The sequence below is a fragment of the Lytechinus pictus genome, unplaced genomic scaffold (assembly GCF_037042905.1).
Source record: "Lytechinus pictus isolate F3 Inbred unplaced genomic scaffold, Lp3.0 scaffold_20, whole genome shotgun sequence".
Lineage (NCBI taxonomy): Eukaryota > Metazoa > Echinodermata > Echinoidea > Temnopleuroida > Toxopneustidae > Lytechinus > Lytechinus pictus.
In genome coordinates this window covers 10482000-10493656 of record NW_026974141.1, presented here as the reverse complement: position 1 = coordinate 10493656, position 11657 = coordinate 10482000, and the positions used below count along the sequence as shown (strand labels likewise).

Sequence of the window (11657 nt, the reverse complement as noted above, 5' to 3'; positions counted from 1 at the left end):
CATAGCAGTACCCTTTTAGTACGTCCGATCTTTTCCACTTTTTTCCCCTTCTCTTGTTCCTACTTCTGTTTTCTTATATAAATATATTTTTCCTTTTTTGTTAATTTTTTTGTGCCTTCGTTATATCATCTTCCCATTTGATCATCTTTTGTCATTTTCGTTTAATGTACATTATAATGGATTGTTGTTGATGTATGAATATTTTCAAATTGAATTAATAACTTGTATGAACTTAATCATACTACTTAATCCAGTTTCTGTATTGTGAATAATGCGTTTGTCAAGACTAAAATACATACATGGTTCCAAAACAACGTAAGGTTGTATTCAGTAGCGTACTTTGCTTTCCCAGATACCGTCACTTCAGTTGTCAACCGGGACATCAAACGAAAAAAAAATTGAAAATAATCGCAATACTTAATACGACATTGCTTGTTGAGATTGGCATTTGAAAAATTTATTTAATACAAAAAGGAATGACAAATTATCACATCCATTTTAACATATAGTGCGCCACACAAAAAAGGAAACCGGGATTTCCTTTTTTTTTTCTTCAGATATGTCATTTACATTTACATCATAATGCAATTCAATTTACTCTTCTATATTTTGATACCTTACATGAGACCAACACCACACGCATTAATGGGCAAGACCAGTTTGATATGTGATACGACGACCGTGCTTATTCGACGATTGGCTCATTAGCGTTTCTCTTGTATTCTTTGTTAAGATTCTCTCATTGATCTCTGAAATGAGAGTGGATTTAGATTCACACGCGAGTTTCTGCGCAAATCATTTTTGACATGCCTAAATTATCGTTTGTACTCTGCCATGCGCGAACGTTTGCTAAGGTGTTGGACTCATATTAAAGATAAGGTTTCACTCTAAAAAACGAAGAGCTAATTTAGCTCTTAAAGAGCGTGTATAGTGACTGCACTTCGGAATGCTGATTTGTCTAGTTCAAATTTGAACGAGAAAAATCAACACTGGTAGTGCAGTCACTATACACGCTCTTTAAGAGCTAAATTAGCTCTTTGTAGCTCTTCGTTTTTTAGAGTGTTCCTTTTTGGAGACGCACTGTATATACAATCAAAACAAGTATGTCCAACCATAGCCCTTTTTTCCAATATTAGTATTACATTACTCTTCACGTATTTAATTTGTATTAAATTACTTTCACAATAAAAAAAGTATTGGATACATATACCTACATTGATTAAACCCCGCGGGGCTGATATATCAATATCTTAGCTTAGTTGTAGTAATCGTAGAAAATTTATTTTCATTATCAAATCTGGTTACCATGGTTACAATAAAATAAACTGGAATTACAGTCATCATACGCCATTCACAAGAAGTAATTCAAAGTTTTGATACATGGTATGCATGTTATACACTCCTGAAGTTTAAATGACAACGGGTGAGAGTGTAGTTCCAAGGGCCATTGCACTGTAAAGAATGAAGTGCCAATTTAGTACTTCATTTAAAGTGCTTGTACAGTGACTGCACTACGAGTGCTGATTTTCTAGTTTAAATTTGAACTAAAAAATCAGCTCTCGTAGTGCAGTCACTATGCAAGTGCTGAATTAGCACTTCATTGTTTACAGTGTGGTGGAGTATTAGACTTCAACATTTCAACTTTCCTGAACGGAGATTCCGGTTTCTAGTTTGTTACAACATATAGTTTCGTCAATTACATCGGTTTTTCGTAGGTCTCATATCCCTGTGGAATGCTGCTTGGTTTCAAGTATGGTTCGGTGTACAGAGACTTTTCTCCTACAAGATAGTCCGCGTATCCTCCAGGAACATCCGGGAGTGGTCCTCGGTCGGCGTTTTTATCATCTTTGGCTGATCCCGAGTGCCACCTGTAATTAAGACGTTTGCAAAAAAAAGCTTCATATCGTGATGAATATGTACAGTGTAAGAAATAATTCACTGCATATTGTGAATTACTGATAACATTAATGTGACCATAAAGCCATTTTCCGAATTGGTCAAGAGATGGGGCGCATTATAGTATAATTGAGAGCTGAAAATGCAACTAAAAAGAACGGGGAATTACAATGTTGCACGAAAAGTTGGTAAAGTTAGTTCATTCAGATACCAAATGGCCTTTGCGTTATTACTACTAATCTGGATGGAAAATTAACATTTGTTTTTAAAACAAAAATAAAATGCATGAGGGTGATGAAAGTGAACATTATGCAGATTAACAGAAAGGAGTTATGTAAAGAATATTTTCCAACTTGGAATTTCTTGGAATTACTTGGAATTTCACTCGTTTTTGCTATACACAGCCAGACATAAGGGCGTTCCACAGTTTAGAGTAAAATCCATGTAATTTTTACAAAACTTCGCTCGTAGGTACTTTAGCACCTGAATATTCCTAAAATACAAAAATTCACATGGGCCCATGTGCTTGATATTTTTGCTATAGAGCTTTAAAGTTCACCCAAAATGGATGGTCTTAAGAACTGTGCATTAAAAAAGAATAAGGCATTTTTAGACCCCACGAGATCGCAACGAGTTTAAACCTCTATTACTCAGTCAAAATCCGTGACAATTTCATTAAATTTCGCAATGTACAGTAGAAAATAATACTTAAGATAAAGAATCTATTTATATTGCTATGTGTTTGCTGTTTAAAGTCCAACAGCACTGTCAGTTCTTAAATATGGTCACATGGTGTGAAAGACAATGGAAAACCCAATCTAAAAATTGTGAAATTTTAATAACAAACTTGAGAAGTACAGTAAATGCTGCAGTTTATCCAAAACCCATGTCATTGTCACCAAATTTTGCAAGGTTGTAGAGGAAGGTATACCTAATAGGTGTAAACGTTAACAAATAGGGGTTTCATGTGCTTGTTTTCAAACTATCATCAATTCTATTAGAGCAAATGCACTTTTTAAACGCGCCAAATGCCTGATATGTATGCAGGGGAAATTTCCAAACCACTCTACCATTTATTCAACCTCGTGGTCATATTTGTCATACTTTGGAGCACTGCCGAATAAAGTATTTTGAAATTGTAGAGGTATTTAAAAAAAAACGGTCCATGGACTAATTCCAGTTAATTATCTTCATAAAACAACACATCCAATGTGACGTCAGCGCGCAGAGAGTAAAATATGCGCAGATCATGATGCGCACAAACATGTATGATAGAGGGGCGTTCTTCTTACCCTTTGAAAGAGACCGAGAAGGCCACCATGGACATCAGTACTAGGACAAACATTATCACTGCTGCTACTAGGAGACCTGTAGTTATCAAATCTTGTCCGTGCCACTTTTCTACAGGCCTTTCTCCAACTCTCCCTGCATAGAAATTGGCAAGAAGGATTTTCATGTCACAATGTAATTCACATTTTGTTCATGAACAGGTGAACGTTTGTTACGCAATAATGTTTCATTTCTTTTTTAAACAACTTGGCCATTTCCCTAAACCGTTTTAGAGCGTCATGGCAATATGGCTGATTATTCATTCAGGACAAAATGGAGATTGACAAAAGTACCACACTGTCGAAAACTGCCCTCCTTCACCATTTTCCTTATTTACTTTTATATCAGGCATGCCAACTGCACGAACTCTTTCTTTTTATTTCAATTCAATTCGACAGGAGCTGGAGGGGCGACTTTCAGGATGAATATTCCTTACATGGTAAAAATATTACATATTTTTTATGACATTAAATTGAAATCATAAGTTTGGATAGAATAAAGGCTACTGTGCTATATTTTGAAGAATATTTTGTTGCTTACCAGTTACTATATGGATGAGTGTTGACAAATTTGCATTTATAATCTGTTGGCATTATTAGATACAAATTTCATCGAACGGCTATTTGTCTCATCCATACATGTAAAATGCTGCAAATACTTTAATCTGATCAATGTGGAAATTATGCCCATACACACCTGCAGCATCACCGGATGATATTGGTTGAGAGACGGGGCAGCGAATCTCTGGTCCGCGCCATTGACCATCTTTTTGGCATTCCCAAAGAATGGAATCAAGGGATGTTTGACATGTGATGTTAACCACCTCGTCGACCTTGTAATGAGACCTGTAGGTGCCCAGCGATGAAACGGCGGGTATGATTGGTTGGTTGCAGTCTGTTGATCGTAGAACAGCCAAAAATTACGAATAAATAAATAATGCAGAAAATGGGTCCCCGAATTAACTTCGAGCTAATCACAAGAAGTAGCCTAGGTATTTATGAATTTCGATTTTTTTAAATATTTGTTTTACATTTGATATACATTACAAACCTGTAGAATTCTCTTCCACAGAGTTTCAAAACCCAGACTTCGGTGACCACCTTCAGGAGCAACCTGAAAACATACCTGCCTTACATGTAAGAGTGTTTTTTGATAGACATCGACTTATTGTTCAATCATGTATTACATGTAAATTGTTTTAGTTGTTGTTCTTCCCTGAAGCAGCTTCAGCATCTAATCAAGATGTAAAGTGCGCTATACAAGTCTTATCATTATCATTATTATATGTATAATATCTTTATATTTAAATTTATCGGGTAAAAAGAAAAGGGAAAACCGATCCCAGTGGTTTCATAAGATGCCAATACCTTTAAGACATAGATATATTTTTCCTATGAATATACCTAATATATTATACGATATAATGTAGACTGTGATATGTCAATATGTAATTACCTATGGTGGGCTTTGGGCAGACAATATTCTGTCCGATCCATATTCCGTCAGAACATTCCAAAGGGTACCATCCAGAACCCTCGTTACATGTTACGTTGATATTGTCACCTTCTTTGTATGAGAGACGTGGGTTCTGATTGGTTGAGTGAGGTGGTACGGCTGGGGCACTGCAGTAGGCGTGGCGATGGGCGGTTACTGCAACGAAATCATTAAACGGGTGCTATAATTACAGAAGCCAGATTGCTTTAAAATGATTCAGGATGTTACTTTTCAACATGTTTTCAAAATCACACTTACACAAAAAGAAAAGAAAAGAAAAAAGGGGGGAAAAACAGAAAACCCCCAGGAAAAAAGAAGGAAAAAACACACCGAACTTGTAATTTAGGAGCAATAACAGCTCCTAATAGGATTGCATAAGAAGTATTGTAAGCAAAGCCAAAAAATTCTAATGTTATCTTGCATCACTTAATCTTAATACCAGTAATAATAAAAATAATGATAATGATAATAGTGATAATAATAATAATAATTATGGTGATAAAATAATGATAACACTAATGATGATGATAATGAAAACATTACTACTACTAATAATAATGATAATAACAACAGCAATACTACTACTAATAATAATAATCATGATAATAACAGCAATCATAACGATAATAAAATCCCAAAGTCCCAACCCTGGACTTAGCTCACTGAGGATTCAGGCCACACTCTTTAAATGCGAATAAATTGTAAATCTAGTGATCAAAATAAGGATGATGTTGATAATTACAATTATGAAGATATTGATGATGATGATATTGATACAAACAACACTAGAACATTACGGTAGAAAAAAGTAGTTATTACAATAACACCACCAACAACAATGATAATAATAATAATGTTGTAATAATAAAAATAATAACAATAATATTAATGATAATAACTCTGATTAGCAATTTAATGATAACAATGTAATACCCTTTTCATAAACCCAATTATGCGGCTAATAGCAGCATAATTTGGTCGTAAAATCGGAGGAGGACCAGAGTTATCCGCATTATTTTGATGCTGCAATTATCCGCATAATAGCGGCATCGGGACCAGATTTTGACTTTATGAACGCAATCCAAAGTAATGCGGATAATTGCCATGGTGCGGTCACAAGGTCACCCTTTTCCAACACAACCGCATCGGAGGGGGTGCGTGCGGTTGCCATGACGATTATCCGCCTTTTTCAGGACGGGCGCTCGTAAAAATAGTGCGGATTATTTTCGGAGTTTGTGAACGCAATTTTTATTGAATTATCCGCATTACTCTTAGGCGGCTAATTGGAGGATGGGTTTATAAAAGGGGTATGAGACAAAAGCCAACGATGTTAATAGAAAGTGCAATAGGAAGGAGATGGTGATGAAAAGGGGTAAATAAATCAAGAGTACCTGCAGCGGGTATTGTTACGTTGGACCTTGGACAGGAAACGACGGGTCCGCTCCACAAGCCTTTGTTATGACATTGAAGAGTAAAGTATTCATCACTTGCATCACATGTCACATTAATTCTGTCACCAAATGCATAGTTGAGACGAAGACGTTCCACCGATGCATCGTGAGGAATGTATGGAGCGCTGCAATTGATAGCTCCTATAAAGGGTGTAAGCAAAATAAGTAGGGGTTCGTGAAATATAAATAAAAATCGCATGTTTCAACACAGAAATAACATTAGAAAATAAATAAACTGAATAGAATAAACGAAGGAATGACATGGGCATTCCCGTGGATCGGGGATAATAAAATGCCGTACACTATGCAGTATAATTATACATGTAACTTCCTGCATTACATTTTCTTCTTTTTGTTGGATTGGGTTGCATTACATTTTCACGTTATGGTTTTAGTCACTCACCGTTACCAACCCAAATGGCATCCCAGATTCCCTTTATTTAGAACTTTTAATTACTGATCATAAAGAGACCTACCCTCGGAGAGTTGGCTGACTAAATAGTACTTTCACCCTTTTTCATCAAATTCTGAGACTTTGTGAACTATTTAATCATTTATTACATATTTTAAAATCAGGTAATTAATTATATGTTCAGTATCCGCTATAAAATGTCTTTATTAAGCGTCTGAAAAATATCTTTATAATAATTATTGTTATTGATCATCATCTGAATTAGTATCCTCCCTGCTCGTGGCATGGTGGAGAACCCGGCAATTAAGATTTAACAAAACCAACAATTAGTTGATAACATTCATACACATTACAACATACTACACAAACATTACATGTATATCCAACGCACATTTTACAAGAAGTAAGGGTGGGGATAGAACGTACACAGGCAAAACACTTTAATGAAGAATGGTATTGTTAAAATGGTAAACCAGTTTGATGAGTTAAGTTTTGTTAGCACAAAAACCACCTGCCTGTTCACTTCACCCCCTTGCCTTTACTTAACCACAATAACCCACCCCCACACAAACATCATGTCGTTATGACATATGGTTACATGTAAACCCACTGTGTGAGAGTATGGTTTTATATTTCGTCCTCATACCAGCCAATTTAAAAAGGGGGAAAAGGGCTAAGGCCAAGGGTTACTTTAAGTACATTAATATAATTGTGTCAGGGTGACAAAAAAGTTACTTGATCCATTGACATAGAGCTTTAGGGGGGGGGGATAGAAAATTGCCTCTTGTATAACTGATTTAAGGGCAAATAAATTTGGGGTGGATATTCTCGTCCGACCTTGAAGCTTTTTTGATAAATATATATAATCCACTTACTGCACATAAAAACGCTCTATAAGCAGATAAGAGGGGAAAATATCTATCAAATAAAAGGAAGTAATGAACGAAATGCACGACCAGGTATTTTAGTAAAGAAAAGAAAATTAACATGAATTTAATGTCTTTAGGATAGTTCCACTTTTTGATGTAGGACGTTACACTGATTTAGTCACTCGAAAATCCTACATGTGACGCGACAAGAAAACCCGAATTCCGCTACTCGAAAAGTGTTGCATTGTTTAAACAGCAATCAAGACCACTTTTTTTCGGCGCTAAAGCATATACAGTGCCGGCCGCAGGAAACGTCACGCCCGAGCACGCAAACACCCTAGGGGGCTTTTGCGTCTAACCGAGGGTATTCAAGGGGAGCCCCCTAGGGTGTTTAGCCGCGCCCGCAGTTTCCTGCGTGCTATATAATATTGGCCGTGCCCGCACTTATCCTCGGGTACCCTAGGGTACGTACATTGCATTATGTTTACATGTGCATGTACTTTGGTTATGTTGTGATAGACCATTATATTTTTAAACTAGCGTGATCAGAATCTATTCTAGATTTTTTTTTTTTTAGATGTTATGTGTTTTCTTTTCTTTCATTTTTTCATTTCTGTTTTCCCTTTTAATTCTTTTCCCTTATTCCCTCTTTCCTTTCTTCCTTCCTTCATGTTTTCTTCTGTCTTTGTTTCTTTCAAATAATGAAGGAATTCTTTTTCTTTCTTTCTTTCTCTTTTCCTCCATTTTTCTTACTTTTCTCTTTTTTCTCCTTATGTTTTTGCTTTCACACATTTATTCATCTTCCCTTCCTTTATATTAATTCTTTCTTTCTTTATTCATTTCAAGTAATGACGGAAACTGTTATCTGTCTTTTATTCTTTCTTTCATCCTTTTATTCAAACTTTTTTCCTTTTAATTTTTCCTTATTTTTTTCTTTTTTCTCAATTCATTTCTTGTTTCCTCATTTTTTTCTCTTTTGTTTCTTCCGCTCACCCTCCCTTCCCCTTTCTTAATATATTTTGTTAACAAGTCTAATACTGTGTAGCCTTTTTGTTGATTTTTTGGCCTGGCTCGGTCGATCCGATTGTACATAGTGCTTTGTCGATTGTCCCGTATTTAATTTTGTGAAATCTGGTCACCCTTGCTGGAACATCGAATTTATTGTTTTTCATTTACCGCAATGAATCTAATCAATTAATCTAATTTGATGCATTATGTAAACTTATTTTCCTTACGCCTTACGTGGGAGGCATACATGTATCATACAAACTTGTAAAAAAAAAATAGGACACAATTGTGATTTAATGTCATGGAGATCAATTCTTTATCTTTTGTGATAAGTTTTTTTTTCTCTCCAAACGTACCCATTCCTCTCCCTTCAGCGTGAACTTTACACCTAATCCCATCTCCTTATTATGAACAGTGTAAGAACTAGAAAACATTTGAAATATTTTTCCTTGAGTTTTAACGGGGTGCACAGGGTGGAATCAGGAAAGAAGAAAGAAAGGCATATCAACAACAAAAAATAATTAAAATAGACAAAAGACATTAATAAGCAGACATTATTTTTTTTGTAAATCAAAATTGACAAGTTATTAACAGAGTGAATGTTAACAAACATTAATGACAAACTTAAAATAAAACAGAATTATGAATATCAAGGGCATTTGCGAATTCTCATTATGTTAAAACAAACGTGCGGTCAATATTGGGATCGTCAATTCGTTGACATGGTTGATAAAACCCTAATAAAGGGAATGAAAGGTACGTGAAAACGAATACTAGTATGACCAAGATCATACAAAGTATAGTAGACGTGCAAAAAGCGAACACCAGCAAAACTGGTTGTGCTCATCGATTTGTTATTTGGTTCTTTTGTTATTGTCAACAGTCTGGTAGAGTCTTGCTCCCCGCCCACACCTTTGATCTCCTTTGATCACATCCGCTTCCCAATTTATGACAGGATGTTCGTAGAAATGGGGGGGGGGGGGGGATTAATTTGTTGATGCGTTAACAACAATAAATGAGGATGTTCTTTTCATTTCGGTTCAAATCGGGTCTCTAAAACCCTCACCCTATAAAAAGTATAAATTTACCTAAATGGAACAGATTTATCTTTTTGCTAAAACATCTGATTACATTACCTGCACTCTATTGCGGTTTTTAAGTTACATTGGTAGATATTCGAATTGGGAAGAGATGAAAGTGGTGGAAATAATAAATGAGGAGAAGGAAGAAATATACTTTGTTATATGAATTGGAAATGATATAACCAAGTCGCAACTTGGTATAATACAGAATTCAGTGTTATATGGCAGCTAAAAATAATAATACATGGCATTTGTAAAGCGCACTTTCCATCTTGATTGGATGCTCAATGCGCTTCAGAGCAAAGCAACCAAAGCTATTTACATAATGTAACTATTTAACAAAATTCTAGCGCATTTAGCTTCAATGTTTAAACACATACCCTAGTAAAAGTATGTTTTCGAAAGCTACTATGAAGTAGTGTGTGGAATGGGTACTTAACGAGTTAATTATCACTTGCCGACAAAGCAAGAATGGAGCAGCTATACAAACCATTCTTTTCTTTTCTTAAGAGTTTTGGTGGGTGCTCACGCAAACGCTAACTATCAAACCTAACAATTCTTTTGGGGGAACAAAGGAGTCAGTCAAGCCAAGTTAAAGAATGAAAGCCCCGTCCCGGTTCACCTTTATATAGTCGAAAATCCTTTTAATCATCACGCGTGAGCATTACTGAGTAAAACAAGTTTTATAACTAAGTACTGCAGAACTATATGGTATCCATATTATTATGAAACAATAAGCCCCCTCTATTTTCTCTTTCTCCCCTTTCCCCTTCGTTTCTTCGCTCCCTTCTGCTTCTCTCACTTTTTCTATTTCCTTCTCATTTTCCCTCCATCCCTTCCTATTTGCCTTTTTCTTTCATTTTTCTTTCTTCTTTCTTGAATGAGCGGATGTTAATTCGGGACAAGTTTTTAATTGATGCAACGAGAGCAGGAAATTGTGAGCATGGTGAGAGAAAATAATTACAAGATTTTATGAGCGCAAGAATGTTCAATACTTGTCATCAGCGTAAAAATGGGCATATGCGAGTTACTAACGTATTTTCTGACATGAAAATCTGGACAAATTCACAAATTTTTCTTCCCACTTTCTCTCTTTTCCTCTACTTTTTCTTAAGTCCCACTTCTATTGTCCCCTGTACTTCTTACCTTTTCCTGCGCCCTTCCTTCTCTTCCCTTTTTCGCTTTTTTACTCCATTTTATTATGTCTCCCTTCTTCATTTTATTTAATTTCCCCCTCCTTATCATTCTCTCTTTCTCATTCTGTCCTTCCTTTTCTTCCTTTGTCTCTTCTTCTCCCCTTCGATTTTCAATCTATTTTCCTTTTCTCCTTCTCCCTCTTTTCTTTCTGCCTCACCTTCCCTTTTTTATCCCCTCTGTTTCTCTTTCTTCCCTTTCCCCTTCTCTCACTTTTTCTATTTCTCTTAACTCTTTCCTTCTCGTCTTCAATCCATCCCTTCATTTTCGCCTTTTCTTTCATTTTTGCTTTCTTCTTCTCCCTTTTATCTGCATCTCGTTGATCCGCGCCTGAAAGGCATGTCAGGGTATATAAAAAAGGATGACCATGTAGGGAAAGAATAGAGTAAATAGTTCTAGGACGACCTCTGGAATGTAGGGTCAACATCGACAAATACCTGCTCCTTCGTCAGAAACTCATTTACGATCACGACTAACCATGTCAGTGAATGAAATAACGGACAACCCAAAATTTGTAATTTTCATAACAGATTTTATCCACGATAAATTATCGAAAACTTATGCTTGATATGAGATAAAAATCACATGCAGTCTTGAACGAATGTGTCAAATCAGACCTCCTCTTTCGACCAAGAATGCACGGCTGAACATCCTAGGGAAACACCCTAGGATAGACGCGGGCACTATCCTCGGGCGCTCCCCTAGGGCACTCATGTCCTAGGGGAGCGGCACGGGCGTCTTCCCTCGTCCGCTCCCCTCAAATGTCCGCTACGGGCTACCGCGTTCGCCCTAGGGGGCACTGTGACGTTTCCCGCGGCCGGCACTGTAAGTGGTTCCTTTGAACAGTACCCATTTATTACACCCTGGTCATGCTGGTTGAGAGTGGTAAATGGTAGATAAACCTCTCACCAGAAAAAAAAAA

The 11657-nt window shown here is 36.3% G+C and overlaps 1 protein-coding gene across 1 annotated transcript; it reads right to left on the bottom strand.

Moving 5' to 3' along the window:
* Window positions 1-1696: 1696 nt before the first annotated feature.
* LOC135157971 (complement C2-like) lies at window positions 1697-8857 on the bottom strand. Its single transcript, XM_064115186.1, has 7 exons — window positions 8816-8857; window positions 7458-7473; window positions 6131-6311; window positions 4681-4874; window positions 3922-4119; window positions 3189-3321; window positions 1697-1868 (listed from the first exon to the last, which is right to left on the bottom strand). The coding sequence occupies exons 1-7, from the start codon at window positions 8855-8857 to the stop codon at window positions 1697-1699; spliced, it is 936 nt and encodes a 311-aa protein (XP_063971256.1).
* Between the last annotated feature and the right edge of the window lie 2800 nt (window positions 8858-11657).